General features: G+C 40.9%; 1 protein-coding gene across 1 annotated transcript; it reads right to left on the bottom strand.

Annotated features, from left to right (window-relative positions):
- Nucleotides 1–1,922: 1,922 nt before the first annotated feature.
- IFRD1 (interferon related developmental regulator 1) lies at nucleotides 1,923–18,717 on the bottom strand. Its single transcript, XM_030549020.1, has 12 exons — nucleotides 18,392–18,717; nucleotides 13,649–13,753; nucleotides 12,883–12,964; nucleotides 12,043–12,167; nucleotides 11,492–11,649; nucleotides 9,846–9,896; nucleotides 9,580–9,758; nucleotides 9,359–9,467; nucleotides 6,536–6,670; nucleotides 4,927–5,055; nucleotides 4,255–4,350; nucleotides 1,923–2,727 (listed from the first exon to the last, which is right to left on the bottom strand). The coding sequence occupies exons 1-12, from the start codon at nucleotides 18,435–18,437 to the stop codon at nucleotides 2,638–2,640; spliced, it is 1,305 nt and encodes a 434-aa protein (XP_030404880.1). The 5' UTR covers nucleotides 18,438–18,717; the 3' UTR covers nucleotides 1,923–2,637.
- Between the last annotated feature and the right edge of the window lie 3,134 nt (nucleotides 18,718–21,851).

The following is a 21,851-nucleotide window of genomic DNA, read 5'->3' as shown; positions in this document are numbered from 1 at the left end:
ACTGACTTAGCCAAGTGGAAGAGGTTCTCATGCTGGTGTGGGTCACAAGAAGTGCAGCCACACCAGGCCCCGGTGCCAGCCATTCTAGAATACCTACTGCACCTCAAGCAGCAAGGGCTGGCCCCATCCTCTATTAAGGTGCACCTGGCAGCTACCTCCACCTTCCACCCAGGGTTTTCAAGCAGCTCAATTTTCTCCTACCCAATGGTGGGGCAATTCCTCAAAGGTCTGGAAAGGTGTTCTCCTACTCGCACCCCCCAGTTCCCTGTTGGCAGGGTGGTCCTCCGATCATCTCATGACTCCTACCTGCCTCCAAAGGTAAGCTTGTAATTCACCTAATGTGCAACGGACATGAACAAGCACTCGAAGAAAGGTTACTTACCTTTTCATAACTGTTGTTCGAGATGTGTTGTTCACATCTGTAATTGAGGCATGACAAATACAAGAAGTCAGAAGACAGTTACACTATCCTCTTACAAGGCACTCAGAACTAAAGGCAACAAACAAGTGTGCAATCAGACTTGTAGGACTGGAAAGGAGTGCAGTCCCTTGCACTCAAGGCAGGAATAAATATTATCTAGACCACAGGTTCTCAAACTGTGGTCCATGAACCAAGGTCCATTCAGGTGGTCCATGGATAGTTCCCTCTAAGATGCAGGCATGGCTCCACTAATTAGGTGCCTGAACCCTGCAGAAGATGCACATGTAAGGTGAGGTGGTGGCCTTGAAGGGATGTGAGGGTAGGTGGGAAGGGGCAGTGAGGTGAGGAGGCAGCGGAATTTGAAACATGTAGGGCTGCAGCGGCCAGAGAAAGAGGTGACTTCCCCCAGCTCCAGGGCTGGGGCTGCCAGGGACAATCGTCTCTCCTTCCCAGCCTCAGCTTTGTGGCTGCTGTGGTGGGGGAAAGAGGGCACATCCATTGCAATAGAAAGATAAGACTACTGATATTTAAATACGAGTTTGTGTGCTTTTATTTGTAGAAAAATGTTAAGGTTTTTTTAATATAGCACTTTTATCCAAAGTGCTTTACAATAGCTAGCTAATGGCACAAACAACATTTGCAAAGATCATTAAGTGGTCCACCAAGAGGCTCAGCAATTTTCAAGTGATTTAGACCAGTGGTTCTCAACCTCTGTATTGTTGGTTGCAGGTTGTGAACCACAGCATGTCTCCCCCAAAACCCATGCACAGTTCCCTATGCCCAGTGCCCTTGCCCACAGCAGGGCCAGAAGAGGAGCACCCACTGCAGGCCAGCAGACAGGAGCCAAGAAGGGAGGCCAGGAGCAGAGCCTCACCTAAAACCTGGGGGTGCCACTCCTAAGACATTATAACAGCACAGGTTTTTAATGCAAGCCTGCCCTAAGTGTTAATGAATTCTTGCAAAGTCAAGTTGGGTCAGAGTTTAGAGCTAAATTTGCTTCTAATTGAATGATGGTTTGAACACCAGTCATGTTACTCTATAGCAGGTGAATGTAATGAAGGCAGTTGATGAGAGTTCTTTGCTGTTCCTCATCTTTCTTCAATTATTTCTTTAGGTAAGGTGAACTTCACTTGATAAACCACGTTTCCACAGTATTAGCATGACCAGGATTCTGTAAAGCATCTGGCCTGCTACTGTAAGCACCATATTTAACAGAAAAAGGTATATCATACAGCTGACCATACTGACATTCCCCTGGATCCTCCAAGTTAAACAAATTTAAGGCATAAGATTGAGCGGACAGAGTTATGATTGAGCTGTCAGACTAAGTTTGCGCACTCAATCCTGAAGTCAGGTCATGCCAACACTAGTTGTGAGAAGCATACTTTTATAATACATTTTATAGCTACTTATCATTTCAGTGATAATGAAAAAACTAAGTGTGCAGTTATCTGATCTCTTACTTTTAGACAAGGTATATAACAACCACATCTGAAAAGACTTCAGTGAGAAAGATTTTTATTTGAAAGATGGAACGAGTCTTATACAAGCATTTGTAAAATGCGTCACCACTTTTAAAGTTAAACGTAGTCAAGTATGTTTATGTTATTTACTACTTCATTTTAAGTGCCAACAGCAGGACTTCATGGCACTAGTACAATATAGTAAGGTCATATCTTGTGCCATTTGTCAGTCCATCAGCCAGTTTAAAAAAGTATTAAAATTACAGGGTATAATTGATCATAAAGAAATAGCAGCTGTTCCAGAGGCATGTTTATCCTGGTACTCTACTCTTTAGAAAGACGACTTGCTCTTCTATGCAATTTCATTGCTGTATTAACACCAATCCAAGATGAGCTGGGTCATACAATTTTGGCAGTTTAATACATATAGCTTTCAGCACCATCTAACAACTGAATTGTTGGTATATTTACCAAATTCGTGAGTGATTTTGATCCTGCATAAGTGTTACAAGTTACATTTCCACCCAATTGTAGATCAACCGATCCTATATATATATATATACATACACACACACACCTAAAGCAATTATAACATGCATAACATTTACAGATATACATTAGATATTATCCCTGGGCAGTGAAGTCTTAGCTATGTGGATATATAAATTAAATCTCAAATTTCAAGGTTAACAACAATTTATAGAAAATTATGAAATTATGAAAGTCTTCAACCTCAGATCCCACATGGAAGATTTAGAAAAATTCACCCACATCTGTTCTTTTGTCACGACATTTGCTTCTAGCCTTTGTTCGAGCCTTGAATGCTGCAGAGTTGTACAAGTGCTACAAGATGAAAGATAAGATTTAGTCATATGTTTGAAATATCTATGCCTAAACTAGTTTAGGTTCTTTACATGATTAGGATGTAAAGGATTTTAAATGATTTAAATGTCATTAGATTGTGTCAAAATTGTAGTACAAAATTAATACAAATTTTATGTTAAAGGAAGGTCATAGGTTCCACATTTAGTACATAATGATTTAACAGATTAAAGGAGAACTGCCACTAGATAAGCATGAGTGTCATCATATGGAAACAAGACAATTTTTCAAAATAGAAAAGATGACAGGCATTCAGGAGTCTAAGTCTCAATGAAAGGATCTTAAGTTCCTAAATTTCACTGGAAGTGACTTGATGCTTTTGAAGTTTTACTCCTTATCAGATGTGTTAAATGTTAGAAGCCAGACTATTTCTTCAAGGCTCCCAAACAAGTGTTACTCATTCTGTGAAAAGGACAAAATTAAATTTTTAACTATGGTCCACACACCAAGGAATGATTTAGGACTACATACTATCCTCAATGCATAAAAAATTCTCACAGGGTCAGTCATTTAAGCTTTAAAGTTAGTTAATTCCTCTACCAAGTTAATTTCAGTCTTCAGATTCAGAAAAACTCTGAATCAATTTTGCACTGTAGATATTGGGAAAGTGATCTTCACAACCCACAAAGCTACGAAGTATTTTACATGATTTCTGAATATCGTGCAGACCACAAAAACATCAAGTTTGATTGATCTGACCCACAAGTGACGCGTGTTTGACAACACTGCTCCATAACACTATGTTCTAAATACATTTGAGTACTCTGACTATGGCTAGAAAACATTTGTTCTTAATATTCTAGTATTAACTGTCAAGAAAACCCTCCCCCTGCCTCTGAAAGCTTATACTACACATCCAATTGGTGTGGACCCTATTCTGTTGTAGGTGAGTTTGGGATACATAAAATGGTACAGTAAGTTTTGCAGATATAAATATAGAACGGCCACACTGTTGGAGAGTGTCAAAACAAGGATTACCCAATCACCCGAAAGCCATACCAGCACAAATCCTATACTCCACATCTCATCATGCGTTCTGAGGTTTTACAGAAGTTTTGAAGATTCTGTCAGGACCGTTTCTCATGAACAGCTAGGTCTTCTAGTTGCCATGAATTCCACTATACAAGCTTTACCGGGAGTTAATCTTTAATGTCTGAGGTAAGAAACCTTTCCATAGGCTTCAGTTGTCACACTCTGGTGTAACATCTCTGGCCCATCTAGAGACAAAAGCAAGTGCTGTACCACCACGCAAAAGGTGTCCAAGTGTACACAGCTCTGATTACTAGCTCAGTCACAAGACAGACATAAGACATAAAACTCGGTCCAGGACAGATTGCGTTGTGAAGCACCCCAGAACCACCATTTTTCATTAAAACAGTTGTAGCAGGTTGACTATAAAATGGCAGCTGTTCAGATTTTGAATGTTATTTAATTCCCAAAGGGAATATAACAGGATAAGCGCAAGTGACATAAGATGTGATAACATACCCTTTCAAAACGGGATATCTTCATTGTTTTAAGTGTTGCAGCATCAAGCATTACTGGTGGTCCAAGTTCAAATACATTCCGAAGAAACTCATTGGACTGAGTAAAAAAAAAATCAATAAGCAAGGTTCTATACTGAATACTGTAGCAGCTTTAATCTTTAGATTTAAATTACGTAACACTGAGTCCATACAAGTAGTTTACACTTGTGAATTCTGTCCCCCACCATTTTATTATAAGTAATCAGGGCTCAATTCTTGCTTGCATCAGACAATCAATGCTCAGTACAGGAATTGTCAGAGCCAATTACAGCCTCCTGATTCTGCAATGCCCTGACCTCGATGCCATATTACCCACACTGGCGTGGGCTGGTGTAAACTACACCAGAAGTGATTTTCTTCTGTAAGGGGCATTTTCAGCTGGGCATGACTGATCACACTCGATAATCTGGTCCAGTGTAAAAAACCCTTAGTCTTCTTTAAGAAGTTTGAACGAAAATAGTTACTTTAGAACCAGTTTACCATAACTATAATTCAAGACGTTGCTTTATTCTTAAATTGGGAAACATCTTTAACAAATCTACTGGCTAAATTCCAATAGAAAACAAGATAATTTCAAATAGGCAATAATTACTCAAGTGGCCAGACAGGAAATTGTGTGAAAATAACAGCTCACTTGCAAATGATATTGCATCCCTGATCCCAGAATCTCCTTGAAGGTATCATATGTTTGTTTCTTAACCCAGCAGTCAATATACATGCGCTCAGGTCCAAATTTGATGGTCTCTGTAGGGAAGTCACGCTCCTGTCCAAAAAACAAGACAAAACATGAAGACTACATTACCAAAACCCTTGATTTAGAGAAAGTCCTATGCAGACAGATGTTATTTAGAAAGCTTATGCATGGTAAGAACTAGTGTAGTTTTCCTTTCACTGAGTGCTCCTACACAAAATAAGGACAAGAATAACTTATTTTGTGAAGTAATCTTCTATGCGCATATAGTACAATTGCTGATTTTACAGCACAGACTGAATCAGAACTGAACCTTAAGACCATTGATGCTGCTACAGGTAACATTAGAAGGGACAATGATATAAGTATGAATATGTAAATAGATGATCAGAAGAAATGTTCACTAGATATGGGCTCTGTCCATGGGATTTGGTTCACTTGGTTTGCATCTGTAAATTAGTCAGGTCTCAGTGGATCTTTAAAGATCCAGGCAAGGTCTTAATATTGTTGAAAAGGAAATTTTATAACTCCCTTTAAAATGCTGTATTTTGATGCAAACCATACTTATGGGTCCCTATATAAGACCTTAAGTAAAGAATGTTTTCTAATTCATTTTTGGGGCTGTTAGTGACCAAGTCACCTTCTCCTGTATTCATGTAACTGGCAATTACTTCTGACACAGTGTAAGCATCCCATCCTCTTAGCAGTTAATTTATCTCTCAGAACTACCTTTACCACTGAACTTTTGACTGTTTGAAAGTACTATAGTCCATTTAGCTGGTACTGACCTGATTTTGCCCAGTTAAAGATTCAAGTGTCATCTAACTTACCAACAAAATGTAAGTTCATGATTTGTTACATCAAGTCAAACTTGTGGCTTAATGACTTCTAAACATTTTGTTAGTGAAGAGCTGAAAGTTACTGTCCAGAGCTTTTAGCAATGATATTCTGTAGTGTTCTCTACAGCAATGTTAATCTAAGCACAGAGATATGCTGTAAAGGACAATTATTTAAGCCCTTGGAGTGGAGCAATTATAAACAGAATCCACACACCAGCTGAATAATGCAAGCTGGTTCTTGCCTATACTGCAAGGCAGTAATCCTGCTAATGAACTGATAGATTTTAGAACAATTCCATAATTCAGAAAAATCAGAGTTTGGCAGTCAAGAACAAGTCTCACAGCAAAAACTCAATATATTAAATAAAGGGGCACTTAACATTCATATTCCAATGTTTTATCCATTTTATAGAAAATCATATATCCAATATGGAAGTCAAGTTTGTATTTCCAATCTAAAAATGAGGTACTTTAGTTAACCTTTGGATCCTTTTTAGATTACTAACCATGAACCTTTGAAAGATGTAGTTAACACTAATCCTGCCTTTATTAAAAAGTTAAGAACCTGAAAATTGAAGTTATTTGGAGCTTATGTTTAAAATTCATCTAAAATTGTAAGAAAAATTTGTCAATGGTCTAGTGTTCATACAACTGTTATAAATTGTTTGCCATTCTGCTTTATAGATGAGTATTTTCGAAGTAATCAAGAGTACCTCTACTGCTCGCAAGACATCTCTGAAGGCAGATCGCTGCTTTCTTTTGTCTACTTTGGCACGGTGCTTGTTTCCATCTGTAGCCAGGGCCCTTAGTTTCTGTGTTAAAAGTTCCATGTCTTCATAAAAGAAATCCTAGCCAGACAAAAGGAGAAGTTTCAGTTTTTGGTCTTTCCACCATTTTTCTAAGTGGTAATACATCAACTTTTCCCAAAGTATTGTTTGTCATTTGGATCACGATGCATTTATAAGGTAAAATGTATTAACTGTACTTGAAAAGTTAAGTGATCAGGGTCCAGTTACCCAAGTGTGACCTGTTTGCACTTGCTGGGACAGTTGTCAGCTCCCTTCATATTAAGGGAGCTTCATATTAAAGCAGCCACCAACAAGGTCTCTTGTAAGGCCCCTGGATTATGGAACAAACTCCCCACTTGGCCTGCTAGTGCCTAGATTTGTTGGCCCTCTGGACATGCTCTCTGGCATTTGGAGTCGAGGAGATGCTTACTGGTACAGGCTAAGTAAGTTTTGGGGTGGATTGCAGAGATGCTGACATTTGACTTAGGATGTTTAATGCCATTTATTACTGTTAAATTACGTTTTGGAGAGGGAGCCCAGAGTTTACAAAGGGGATTTCTAATATTTTTTTAAGAATAAGTGAACAGTTTATGAAGGCCAGATTGATTCCTAACCAATTACAAGTGCATAAGTTTTGTCTTTACTGATTCCACATTATTTACATTACTCTTTCAAATGATGGCATACTGTCAAAGTAAAACTATTTGTGGCATGGACCATCTTAAATTTTTAACTATGCCTAAAACAATAGAACCCTGCACCTTAACTGAGGCTTTAAGATCTTAAAACACTTCAAGAAAAGCACTTCAGTTCATATGTAAATTACCCAATTCAGTGGCTTGCATAAGCAGAATTTGTGACAGAAGAGTTCTTGCAATGACCCTGTAACCCATCTGATGCTAATCTTATCTACACCACTCCCATTCATGCAAATATTTTTACTACATTCCTTGCCCTTATTTAGCATTCATTCTTTCAAACTACATGCAGTATTCACTCTTAAATTTACCAACTTAATCACAGGATCAGATGACACTAAGTATATTTGTGTCGTATGGTATATGGGGCAGACTAGGACACTGAGGTAAAATAAGATTAAAAATTACAATGACAGACAGAAATAGAAACACACAAGACAGCTATTAAATACAGTAGTGCCTAGGAGCCTCAGTTATACAAGCCACTGAACTGGGTAACTTGCATATGAACTGAAGTGCTTTTCTTAAAACACTTCCTTTAATATCTTAAGAATGCAGATTTACATTATTTAATCAAAGCCAATTAAGTTCAAACCAAAAATTTCAGTCACTTGCAGCCACAGTCCAAGTGAAGAAAAGAGTTCAAGCTCTGGACTCATCGTGCCAGGCCTAATAACTTCACTTTCACTGTCAAGCCCTTTCAAAGTAGGCTTCAATAGCTAGGATCTTGCAACCAAATACCTCCTGTATTTAGGAGCACTACAAAAAGCAGCACAATTTAGGTACATGTGAAGTTACTGTGCTTGGTATCCTGACTCATTTACAGTTACCCTTCCCTCTCAGACCATGTTCTAGCTTGGTCAAGGCTGATGTGCTTTGCCAGGAGCCCTTCTGGCAGCCCTCCCAAGCTGTGCCTATGGATAATTGGAGACTATTTTCTTCAATGCTGTCAAAAAACAGTTACATTAATAAGGCACATTACATCAAAGGGCAACAAAACAGATTAAGTCTGTGTTGTCAGGCAACAGTAAGAGACAAATTACAAGTTACTTAAAATATCTAACCATCCAGTGCAAAGGTGAATCACAAGGAAAATACCAATCACAACCTCAGTAGCACAACATAAATATGTAATTAATGCCTTAAGTCTTACTCCAAAGTTGCTACTGGCAAAATGCATCAATCTACTTTCAGATGCCAAGAAATTGTTCAAAAGCATCAGACAAGTCCCATAATGATGTTTTATCAATTCTTCATCATTGGGTACCCCCTTTGAGGCAACATAAGGAAAAGGAAAGCCCCCAACTCAAGATACTATCTTAAACACAAGAGTGCATTGCAACTAGCAACACACAGCAGTGCTTTCCAGAAGTCCCTGGAACTGGCAGATTTGGGGAAGCTGAAAAGGGTAAGAGTCTGTACTAAATGCCCCCCTCACCATGGTTTGTTGGGGTACAAGATGCTAATCTACATTTTTTTCTTTGGAGTTCTTTTTTAAAAGTGTTATTTAGATGTCAGTATCAGATTTTATTGACTAGCATTCCAGCAGCCCTGAAGTTATCACAGGAAGATAAAGGGAGGGATAGCGCAAGTAAGTTTGTTTTTACTGGAGTAGTTCTAGTTCAGGGATCAGCAACCTTTGGCATGCAGCTCACCAGCGTAAGCCCCTGGTGGGCCGGGACAGTTTACCCGCAGCATCCACAGGGTCAGCCAATCACAGCTCCCACTGGCCACAGTTCGCTGTCCCAGGCCAATGGGGGCTGCAGGAAGAGGTGGCCTGGGACACGTGCCAAAGGTTGCTGATCCCTGCTCTAGCGTGCCTACCTAATTTCATTCTACTGTATAGATAGATTTTTCTTCATTATTTTAAGTTGTGGAGTGTTTAGATGCAACTTTCCCACCAAGAATGTACAGACAGATACAACTAGACTGTAAGAGATGGTCCTCTGGAATTAGGGATGGTATGTGAAATAGCATTACATACCACCTGTTTAGTTTGCAACAGTTTCAATGGAAGAAAACCTGTTACAGATAAATCCATTATACTTACAGCTTCTGTTTCTCGTGCCAGTTCAAACAGAAGAGCTAGTGTTTCTCCAGCAGCAATTCTCATGTTGACATCATCACAAGACAATAAGTTTGGAAGTTTGTGTAAGTGCCTAGGAAAAAAATGAGCTACACTTTATTGATCTGTAAAGAGCAATTTAAAGAGCAACATTAAGGCAAAATAACAGTTCATTGTAAAAGTTGCCTTCCAGGAAAGGAACATACATTTCAAGTTTTTTCTTCACTTCACTCACTGGGCAGATGGTCAGCAACAGAGTCCACGCTAAAAGTGCATTGATGTGAAGCACTGTATTGTGGGTACTAGAAATGCCATTAGTGTCTGTCTCTCTCTGATACGATTTTGTGAATATGTTTTCCAGACACTCCATAGTTGAATACAGTTCCTGGTTTTAAAAAAACAGTGTAAATGGCTAAATTCAATTATTAAAATTTGTGTAAAACTTGATAAAGGGTTAAGTGTTCATCCTTACAGTAATGTCATCAGTGACTATGAAACAGCAAACTCCCAAGCAGGTTGCACACTAGAGGTGAAAGAGAAGTAAAACAAGTCAGTATTTCATAGTTTATGTTGATTCTACCAGACCTGACAAGATTCCAAAATTTTAAACTCTGGTCTTTGTTACTCCAACTGCTTATATAAATAAGTTCTATGTTGAGTGCCCATGGAACCATTCCTTAAGCAGAATGAACTCTTTCCTCATATTTTTGGCTTTACTTCATAGCTATATCTGGCCCACTTTACAACATATGCTGCTCTGCATAAGTATTTGCACTTCTGATTATGTATGTACCTCTAAACAAAGTTAAATACATTGCCAGACTGAGCTGTTACAAGAACTGTATATAGCCTGCCTTTCACCTGATTAGCTAAATTAGAAGAGCTAGTAAAAGCTCACTACTGTGAACTACAAGTTTCACAATGAAATAAAAGGGATGGCTGGCATCTACTCACTGCTGTGGGAAGGATTTTCCAGAATTCTGATTAACAGCATTTTAAGGGTCTACTCTACATATAGTTTCACCAACTCAATGTGGTACTTTTTCCAGTTTCTTGTGGGTATCATTTTCTAATGATAGAAAGGGCAATTCAAGCTCCTCCTAGACACCTGTATTAAATACTAGGGCTGCTTTAGTTTTAAAGCAATGTTTCAGTTATGTTTTCATGCAACCATAGTCAAGCTAGAAGCTTGTTTTGACACTACTGAGCAAAACAAAACAAGCAAACCAGTTGTACGAGAGTGAATGCAAGAGTTAAATTGAACTAGCTCAACAAACCCAAGACATTAAAGTTACAGAAAAACCCAGTATCATTAGCAGCAATGGCTACTGTTTTGAAGGAGCTTTTAGTTAATAGTTTGATAGATGTAAGAACAGAGATATACGTGGATTCTCTGCACTTGGGTTTGAGGCTACCATCCCTACCAAAAAGGGACACTTGACTTGAGGACGACATGCAGTTTTACACACTTTTCTGCTAGGTATAATTATACCTATCCCACAAGTCTTACAACTTGCATAAGTATTTGTGGACTCAGTATATTGTTTCAGGAAACATTTAAAATAATCCTAGCGGACAAGCAATACAAGAGGAATTCTAGAAGTGAAAGGACCATGCACTAATTCATGGTAGGAGTCATATTGATAATGTAGTCCAGAACAGAGATATTAACAGTCCAAGCTGAAGGAAGAACTGACTGACCAACACCTAATCACATCATAAGATATAACCAGAGATTTGGGATGGAAAAAGCACAAAGGAACCAAGATAGTTTACATGGTGCCCCAATTTCCACAGAGCACTGCTCTGACGGACAAAAAATATTTTGGTACTGAAAAGAATGATAACCTGAAACTTCAGTTTCTGCACTTAAGTGAACATCAACATGCACAACTTTCAAGCCAATGAGCGTAACACCAATTCTCAAATCTCATGCCATCACTGAAAGCTTCTGGCAGCCCAACACCTGTGTACATTAGTGCAGAAATTAAATTATAGGCTTGCATTAACACACTAGTGAAGTAATCTGTATTTTGGCCGCAAAGGAAAGAGCAAAGTACCAAAGCTTTAAACCGTTGTACTACCTCTCTTCTATAGCCCAGTACATTTTATACTTACAGCCTGTCTAGCCTGGATACTAGCTGTTCCATCACAGATTATCTTCTTGAGAACTGGTCCAAGGGTCTTAAGGATTTCTTCACTTTCAATTCCCGACCCCAACTGCACACAGAGAAGACATGCCAGCCTTGCCGCTGCGGCCTGTTCATCACTCTTACCTGCAGAATAAGGAAATACATTGAGTGATCACCTGCAAATTTTATCCTGCACTGAATCACACACTTGTTTAGAGGCTTGTAAAGGGAGATTCAGCAACAAAACCAAATGAAGAAAACAGCACTGGAAATGGTACTAGGTTGTCACTAATTCCAGCCAACAGGAAGGAAGCAAAAGTCAACGTAGTTTTGTAGCTCAGTGATCAAAGAGCAATAAATGCTCACTAACATCTAACTTAGGACAAGAGAAGCTTAGCTAACAATTGTATGCGATCTACTTAAATTTTCTGTAAAATACTACGAAGTCTCATCACATCAGTTAACACTACAGTAGTATGACAAATCAGTCCCTATCCTATAGCTGTTAACTTCCAGCAGCATACAAGCATTTATTACCTTTCTTTATGCAGCGTTCAATACTATCAGTTAAAGTCATTCTCCTTTCTAAGATAAATTCATATAGTATTTTAGAAGTCAGAGCATTTTTAAGACCTTCAAGAGCTGCTTGTCTTGTCTTCACACTGTAGGAGGAACAACAGAGATTGATACAAATAAGTCTTCATGTAAGCTAAAGCTCAAGGCTTTGCTTTAGTACACTTTTATAGCAGTGTACATTACACATCTACCTGGCGCTGTCAAAATCTACAGAAGTCCTATGAATTAAGTAGAAACATTTAGTACAGTTGTTGAACAAATCTTCTGGGCAGACCAACTCCTCATTTACAGCTTGGTTTATTTTCCTTCACCTTTTTCCTCTGCTAGAATGCACAAGGGTAAAAACTTTGGTTGAAGGCTGTGGCATATGCTTAATGCAGCACTGCAAAACTCATGGTAGCTTACCAGCCCAGAAAAACTCACCCATCCTTTATCGTGTTTACATAGTGTATAATTAAAGTTGCCTTTCTGAGGCAAACAATTTTGCAAGACCAATTCATTTGAATAATGCACGTGATCTGACAATACACAAGCATTTTAAATTTGTATTAGTAAAAAATGCCAGGCCTACTTCTCTAGTTTACATCAAACACCACTGACTCCAGGGCAGCTATTCCTGATTCATAGGAGAGGAGAATCAAGCCCCCAGTGTGGATTGCTAAACTGTGATTTTAGTAACTATGCAATAGAAATAAAGATAGGTTAAGTTTCTATGGGGCAGAAACACATCACTAATTTGTATTAGAGAAGTCAAGCGAAGATTGGTGATGCTTAAGTGCATTGTTTCCAAACACCCTATACCTCTTGTCCAAGGTAAGGTCAATGAATCCCTTTAACTTGTACTCAAAGTCTTCTTGAGTTGCTTCTTCATCGACTTCAGGTCCTAATGAATACAAGATAATTTAATCCTAATGCACATTCCAACGTTCATGTTTAGATTAGAAACGTATAGTATGAGAAACTGATTACTGTATTTAAATCTCAACAACATCCACCTTTTTTCAGGTAACAGGGACCTTAGCAACAAGTGTGGGATACTACAGGAGTAGAATGACACCCAGGAGTGGGACCTAGTTATATCCAATGAACATAATGGAAGAGTATTTGATTTTAACAGCCAATCAATTCTGACCCAGGAGTTTGTACATATCAGATTTCAGCATGAAGCAGTTGTCATGAATGCAGAAGGGCTGACATCCTAGGCCCTCTTATTGTTCCTGAGACAGGTGATAAAAGTTACATCTGAATAAAGGCATTATCAATTTCTAATTAGATCAAAACTTTGCTTTAGAAATCAGCATAGTATACTCACAGAATAAACCATTGGAGGTTTAAAAGTCTATGAAACATGTTGTACATTTAGCTGTAAATACTTTAATGGGTACTTCTTAAAATAGCTATAGTAATGGGCGTCAGTAATACCCTGAGAACCCCAAATTTCTGGTTATTTTACAGATTACTGCACTGTTTGTAACTAAAGATTAGATAACAGGCATTGTCAGAAACATCAATTTTGTTTCTAAAGAAATTTTCATAAGATGCATAGATCAAAATCAAAAAAACATACCTTCTTCAGTGAAGCTAGCAGGATCACTGAAGCCACTGCAGTGACTCATAGTCTCAATTGACGCATCCTCATCACTGAAAGGCTGCACATTTCTTTGCTGACCACCTAAAGAAACACTTTAGTGACTACTTTCATATTTGGAAAACACTACAGACCCATATATTGCTGCCCTGCCCCCTGTTCTCCCTGACCCCATGCAAAAAGTAGGGAGAAATAAGGGACTACCATGTCAAAGTTTGTTTCTCCTCCCTACAGATCCCTTCTTCCATCTCTTCCTGGCCCTACTTAGGGGTCCAGGATATAAAAAGGCGTTCAGGGAATACTTTCCTAGGCTTAAAAACTACATATACATAGATTTATACCAGGAATAATGAAAAGATATGATACAGAGTATTCAATGTACTGGTGGAATTTAGAATTACAGAGGAACAACATCTTTAGTCAAGGCTGCGTCTAGCTATTGTATTTGATTGGGCTTTCAAACAGCACATGTCTACATTTAACAAATGTATTCGGCTCACATATACAACGTCCACAGTCAAAAAGAGTCGAATTTCCTTGTTTTTTTAATTCTATTTTAATAAAGATTAAATAAGGTACAATTGGTTTTTTAAACAGTGGATTCACCACTGAACCATCTACTAAGGGAACTGGTGGATTCTGCATCTCTGGATATCTTCACATCAATAAAAGATGCCATTTTGGAATATATACCTTAACTAAAGAAGTTTTGGGGCTCTATGTGGGTAATTTGGTGAAATTTAGTGGCCTGTGATATACAGGACACCAAACTAGATGATATAAGGGTCCCTTCTGCCCTTACACTATGAAAGTATGAACATTTTGGATGGGTGAAGCCCTGAAGCAACCCTACAGCCTTTTAAAATTTTGCCCAAGAATATGTTCAAACATACACAATAGTCCTTTACATACCAAGCAGAGCACCACCAAATACACTAATGCGATGGCAAAATTTACTCATTCAACAGAAGGAATTGTGAAAATGTTGGAGATGAGTTTGCCACAGAGTGGCCTGGATACATCTAGAAATACAGTACACCAAGAACCCAGTATCTGCTGCTCATGAAACATATAAACGGCAACACTGAGCCATGAGCCAACTAGAAATATGCTTTTGGTATAGGCACAAAGTGCTGTCCATGCCAGTGCATGCAAAGGGGGGTTGCATTCATGGTGGATAAGGCTGTTGCAATTTTCCCAAAACCAACCTCCCACTTTTTCCTTGAAAAAAGACAATGAAGATACCCAAGAAATCTATGACACAAAATGCAACTCATTATGTAGTTCATTGCAGCTTGTTTCTTCAGCACCTAGCACATTACAGGATTTCAGCTAAGCAAACCCAGCACTAAATACAAATCTGACTGATACTGAACTGACTATCCAATCCATGACTTTCCTTACATGATTCTCTATCTTTTTCGTATTGCAGTAGTGCTATCTAAGTAAAACGTCCAGTCTTAATGTTAGGATTACAGAATTCAGGATTATGTTCCAGCCCCATTTAAGTCTCCTTTAGTCTTGGTTCAACCCAGACCTTCATATTTGATGTCAAGAACCACATTTCTGTAGCTCCTTTCCCCCCTCTTCTCCCAGTTTTGTTCTTGTTCAATTCCAGCTTTATTAGCAGCTCAAGCCAGACTTCTACAAACAGCAGTGAAGGCCTGTAACCTGTCAAGTCTCTCCAAAACCTCCAATTGTTTTCGGAAGTTTAATGCCTCCAGAATTCCTGTATAATATACATGATGTTTGAGCAAAATCCTTGTTTATACAATACATTGTTTCCAAGTCACGTAAAGGTTGAAAATGCACACCCTGAGTTCCATGAATCTTTCATAACTAGGAAGATGCCTGAAAAAGTCCTTTAAGCAACAAAGACACTGGAGATGGCTGCAGAATTTTTGAATTGCCAACAGGTTTTAAACTTGCTTCTTTCCTACAGACATTAAGAAGTTATTAAATAATGATTTGCCATTTCCTCAAATTACTCAGTGTGTGCTATGGCTTGCCTCTGGAATGTTTCCAGAATAAAAATCTACAGGGCTGATACATGGAGTTCTGTGGCACATATATCCAGTGTGCGCTATATAGTGAAGTCAATGTTAGCCACTTCACTCAAATGTCCATCTTTACCCTGTCTCTTTTTATGGTATAAGAAAACTGATGATCTTTGCCATTTTTAGGTGCAAAAGGTAACAGCAATTATTCCTTAATCTGATGCTGAAGAGCTGCTGGAAACAGTGGAACAGATACTTAAGCTGTCAGAGAAAATTAGTCACAGTAACTTAGGTGTTTCATCTGCAGGATGCTCTAAACTCAATGTTTGTCCTTTCAATTTCACAGAGAAAGTTTACCTTACTGATATAGTTGATTTTGACTGCAATTTGAGATCAACCATTTTTTAATTTGACTACCAAAGCCTGAGACAATATTTACAATTTACTTTAGGCAGCACTTAATTTTCACTGTTCTTGCCATATCCTTGAACATTAGGCACATTGAATGAAATTCACATACTAACATTTGGTAGTCACTACACATTAATCAGCTGCTTCCAAATTGCCCCAGCAAGCTACACTGGGAATTTATATTGCCATAGTTACATCATGCCCCATAGACACTTAGGGCTTGGCTACACTCACACTTTACAGCGCTGCAACTGTGAAAAAACACCCCCGAGCACTGCAAGATACAGCGCTGTAAAGCGTCAGTGTAATCAGGGCAGCAGCGCTGGGAGCATGGCTCCCAGCGCTGCACGCTACACCCGTAAGGGATGTGGTTTACCTGCAGCGCTGGGAGAGCTCTCTCCCAGCACTGCCGCTCTGACTACACTCACACTTCAAAGCGCTGCCACGGCAGCGCTTTGAAATTCCAAATGTAGCCATACCCTTAGTGATGCTGGCCTAATCCCCAATGTAGACACTGTTAGGTCAACAGAAGAATTCTTCTGCCAACCCAGGTACCACTTCTTGGGAAGGTGAATTACCTATGCCAAAAGAACCCCTTTCCTCCATCAGCATCCGTGCCTAAACTGAAGCACTACAATGGCATAGCTGCAGCTGTGCCACTATAGCAGTTAAGTGGAGTCATACCCTCAGAGCAAGAAACTACCATCTAGTGCAGGGGTAAGCAACTTCTCTGAAGTGGTGGGCCGAGTCTTCGTTTATTCACTCTAATGTAAGGTTTCGCATGCCAGTAATATATTTTAATGTAATGTTTTACATGGTCTCTATAAGTCTAAAATATGTAACTAAACTAGTGTTGTATGTAAACTAAATAAAGTTTTTAAAATGTTTAAGAAGCTTCATTTAAAATTAAAGTGCAGAACCTCCCACGCTGGTGGCCATGACTCAGGCAGCATGAGTGCCACTGAAAATCAGCTCACATGCCTACCCTGATCTAGTGCATGGATTTTCAAGATGGAGGGTCATGAACTCCAAACAAATATTGGGAGCACTACCACCTTGTCACTCCCATATGTCTACACAGTCTCAGCATGGAAAAGACTGAGAACCACTAATTTAGTGAAAATTAAGATGAGAAGCCAATTTCAGAAAAGGCATGAGGGATAGCTCAATGGTTTAAGCATTGGCCTGCTAAACCTAGGGTTGTGAATTCAATCCTTGAGGGGGCAACTAAGGGATCTGGGGCAAAATCAGTACTTGGTCCTGCTAGTGAAGGCAGGGGGCTGGACTTGATGACCTTTCAAGGTCCCTTCCAGTTCTAGGAGATAGGTATATCTCCAATTATTATTATTATTATAAAATGTACTACCCACTCACCTTCCGGAAGTTTTAAAACAATTCATAGCACCACAATCCCTGTGAGTTGACAATCCCCAATAATCAAGTCCCTCGCCACAAGCTAACAGATGAGTTCAGAGCTCTCATTTCCTAGCAGGCATAACAAGGCCCTTACCCATGTCCTAGGGCTTTGGAGGGGCAGAACACTGAGCTTTCATTCCCAGAGTGAAACTGAAGTCCAGCAACAAGAGCTCTCAGGTGCCCTCACTTAATTCAGGGTGACAGATCTGCACATAAAGAGCCCGAGGAACCCAATGAGCATTTTCTCGAGCTTCCCCAGCCCCGGGCGACAGGGCACGTTCAACACTCCGACCCCAGGCCGGCGACCCGAGGCTGCAGGCGGAGGCGGCTGGCCAGTGCCATGGCTGGGCCAAGCCATCAGCGGTGACGCCAGCCCTGGAGCTGCTCGCTGGCTTCGCAGGTGACCCCGGGAACGGCAAGCTCGGCTCAGGGGCCACCAGCGCACTGCAGGGGACCTGCCCAGCTGCCTCGGGGCCCTGCCTCCGGCGCCGCCCGCGACACGCACTTCGCCGCCCGCGGCAGAAGCAGCTGACGCGCGAGTTCAGCAGCAGGCTGTGCGCATGCGTCGGCTGGTGTGTGAGGTGGCGGTTTCCAATCCGGACTCCCGTCAGCCCCGCGGAGATAGGGCCGGTCGCTCAGGCTGCCCCAGGAAGGCGAGCAGGTGCCGCCTGCCCGGAAAACTTAAAAGGAGGCGCCCGCCCAAAGGCCGGCCGCGCAGCCAGACAGGGCGGCTCCGCTGGCAGAGGCCCGGCTGCACCCCACCCGCCAAGACCCCCCCTTCCGTCAAGCCCCAGCGCATCACGGGAAATGTAGTTTATCGTTCTCATCGCCTAACAGAAAAGGCTGGGACAGGCCACAGGAGAAAACTACCCCTCCCAGGATGCCTCGCGGCTCCTACCTGCTCCGCGCTGGTGGTTGCTCCCTCGCTTCTTTGACTTGGGCATGGCTACCAGCGGTGCGCGGCTCCCCTCTGTGGGTCTCGGTCTCTCGGTTCCCCCGCGCCCGGGTCTCAGCGACAATCAGCCGATGGAGGAGCAGGAGCGCTTTTTACTATAGCGTCTCTGCGGGGCTGACTTTCCGGACCGAGGCAGTGGAGGGGATTGGCGGAGGCAGGCGAAGGACAAGTCGGTGGTGGCGGTAAAAATCCCCGTGAAGGCCCGTGAGCAAAATCGATGCATCTTTCTCCTGTGAGACACCTGGAGCTAAAGGCGAAGAGACGGCGTCGACGCTGCTTTTATAGCCAAACGGGCAAAGGGGGCGGGCACAGTGAATCATTGATGACGTAACAGGATATGACCTATAATCAGCTCTGGTTTACAGGACTCGTGACTCATACGCGCCTGGTGCCGATCATAGTAGCGCGTTGCATGTTGGGATGTGTAGTCCCGAAAGGATCACCACTTCCCTCAGGCTAGCAAGGACAGTCTCCCGCGGCCGCGCTGGTAGAGTGCAAGGGCATCCCCGGACAACATTGCATGCTGGGAAATGTAGGCTCAGCCTCTCTGGGCTATGGTAGGGACGCCGTGGAGCGCACGTCGGCTTTCCTCCTGCAGGCGTGTCCCCGTCTGACCCGCTGAGTGGATGGTGCATGCTCGGGAGGAGAAGTTGGAGTAAAACATGGCTGAGACTCACATAAGCGCTTGGGTCAGATCAGAGCCTTTTGGTGCTGCTAGGGCTCATGGATCTGGGAAGAGATGGTAAAAATGGCTTTTCGTGAAACAGCACAATCCCCTCCCCACCAAGGGGAGGAGAATAGCACTGAGAATGAGGTGAACAGAGCGCTCTTTCTTTCCCCTTTCCATGGCTTGTAGCATGCTGTTATGTGTTATTTGTGTCTTAATTTACCCCATAACGCACGTGCCGGAGGGGGGTGGAGACGAGTTGGCTGGTCACACGATGCTAGTCTGGCTCTCCTCATATCCAGCTGCCATATCGCATTAAAGACAGCTAAAAATACATTTAATATTTAATTACTAATAGTCTGCTGTGGGATTGCCACAGAGATATTATGTGACCATGAATGGAAGGAAAGGCAATCCACGCAATTGTGAATGAGAGAGGGTGGAGGCATCTAAAAAGATGTATACATATGACATAGAACCGTTCCATCTTGCATTTTGCTGTGACACTGGGAGTATCTTTCCCAGATCTGAAGAAGAGCTCTGTGTGACTCAGAAGTTTGTCTCTGTCACCAACAGTCCAATAAAAGATTTTACCTCACATTATATCGTCGTCTCACATCCTGCAACCAACACTGCACGCATACAAGAATTTAATAGAGCAATTATAAATGTAACTTGATGTTCTTAATACAATGTACAATAGTTATCCAATGGAAGTGGAATGTAAATAAAATGTTAATTATGGATAAAGATTACAAAAGGCAAAAATGTTCATAGAAAAAATCAAAAGGCACAGATCTGCTAGTCCAGACAAGGAAAACATTATTATTCTGTTTATTCTGCCATTAAGGTGTCTACAGGCTATTCTATTCTACATAGGGTCTTATACTACACATCACTGTAGTATCTATCATTTCTCTGCCATTTGGGGATGTAGTTGGTTGTATAGAATTTAACATAATTTAAATTAATATTCTAGTTAAAAATAACTTTAGATCAGTGGCACATTAACGCACAAGGTCTGTGCCCAGGGGCCCCAGCCAATTTGGGAATCTCCAAGTCTGGCCATGGGCCCCAGAATCCAGCCATGATGGGGGGGCTCGGGCCCCAGGTTTACCCCTCTGCCATTGCCATAGCCCCAGTTGCCTTCTCCAGCCCCAGGCTTCGGCCTCACGGTGGCAGGTTTTGTCCCACAGCCGCAGGCCCCAGGCTTATCACCCCTCCCCCTTCTCAGTCCCCAGCCACATACTCCATCCCCTGGCTGCAGGGCTTCAGGCTCGGGCGCAGGATCTGGCCATGGGACTTTGGGCTCTCGGGCTCTGGCCCTTGGCCATATTCTTTCCACTCCTGGCTTCTCACACTCCCCCTTATTGCCCTGGCCCTCAAGGCCTCCCCCAGCTCCCTATCCATTCCCCCCTGTCACTCCAACCCCCACTGCCTCCCTATCCACCTCCTTATCCAGGGCTTAATTTGTCCCTGGGCTTGCTGGGGCTGAATAAGTCTGCTGTGAAAAGTGATACTTGTATGTTTGTTAATATCACTTTTCACAGCAGACTTAGTAGCTATCTGGGAGCCTGTGAAAAATGATATTAACATACAAGTGTCACTTTTCACAGCAAAAAAAAAATGCAACCACAAGAACCAACCAAATAACAAAAAAGACAAGAACATGCAAAGCACCTTATTTATGTTTCTATTCTGTTTAAGTTCGGTAAAGAATAGAGACAATTGTATATTATTTTTATTACTGAGTCTTCAAAACCATACATAAATAAATTATAATGATTTGGAAATGTATATATGCATATTTATTTGCCTTTTCTAAAGTTAATTATGTATTTTAGGAAAAAGTGTGAGAGCAGCCACCAGCAAGAGTCGCAGCCCTGGCGACTGGCTTCCAGTGCGTAATGGTCAGGTTCAAGAAAACGGGGAGATGAAAGAACCACTTGTTGACCTGCAAATGACTGATTCTTGTAACATTAATGTTGTCCAAATTAGCAGTGAACTCCTTTGTGTGATGCTTATGGATCATATCTAGCCATATTCATTTTCTTTGTGAAAAAACTGAGCAGTTAATTTAGGCATAATGAACTGGGATATGACTTTCTTCATTATTAATGTGGTGTGTAAACACTGAATGGAGTCTTTGTATCAGTTTTTTTACATTTCTGTTTTTTAATGGAAGGGGGGGGTAGTGTTCTTTGTGCTCAGTGCCCCAATAAATCTTAATCCACCACTGCTGTAGATATAAGGTAAAAAATGGAATCTTCTACAATATTCATCTCATGGAAAATTCTGGTAAAAGTCAAGTGCTTTACTCAGCCTCTTAACTGTACATAAATAGCCAGCAGATAACTTTTTTTTAGACACATTTCTTTCCCACACAAACCTGGTTTTATCGCACTGTTTATTTCTAATTATTTAGATCATAAATGTGAAATCTTGAAAATGAGGCTGTGCAAATCTCACTGCAGGCTGAAGAAACGAACCCTTCATTTCATGCTTGCAAATCAGTGGGGGTCTTTTTCACACCTTAAAAAGACTAGTGTGGGACATTTGGATTTAGAGGCTGTGTTTCAAGTGTGCCTGATTTGTTTTCATGCAAAGTTTTTCATCTTACAAATGCTGAATTTCAGTGGCAATTAGTGTCAGATTAATAGATAATAGAGTTGAGGTCTGTTTTTCTCACCTCTATATATTATTTATTTATTTAAACACATTTTTGCTGTTAACAAG

This window comes from Gopherus evgoodei, chromosome 1 (assembly GCF_007399415.2).
Source record: "Gopherus evgoodei ecotype Sinaloan lineage chromosome 1, rGopEvg1_v1.p, whole genome shotgun sequence".
Taxonomy (NCBI): domain Eukaryota; kingdom Metazoa; phylum Chordata; order Testudines; family Testudinidae; genus Gopherus; species Gopherus evgoodei.
This window is presented reverse-complemented; position numbering and strand designations above follow the sequence as displayed.

Coding starts and splice junctions, on each gene's coding strand:
- IFRD1 (XM_030549020.1), bottom strand. CDS start 18,437: ATGCCCAAGTCAAAGAAGCGAGGGAGCAACCACCAGCGCGGAGCAG. Junction 12,965..13,648: donor TGCTAGCTTCACTGAAGAAG/GTATGTTTTTTT, acceptor TGTATTCATTAG/GACCTGAAGTCGATGAAGAA. Junction 12,168..12,882: donor GACCTTACCTTGGACAAGAG/GTATAGGGTGTT, acceptor TTCCTCCTACAG/TGTGAAGACAAGACAAGCAG.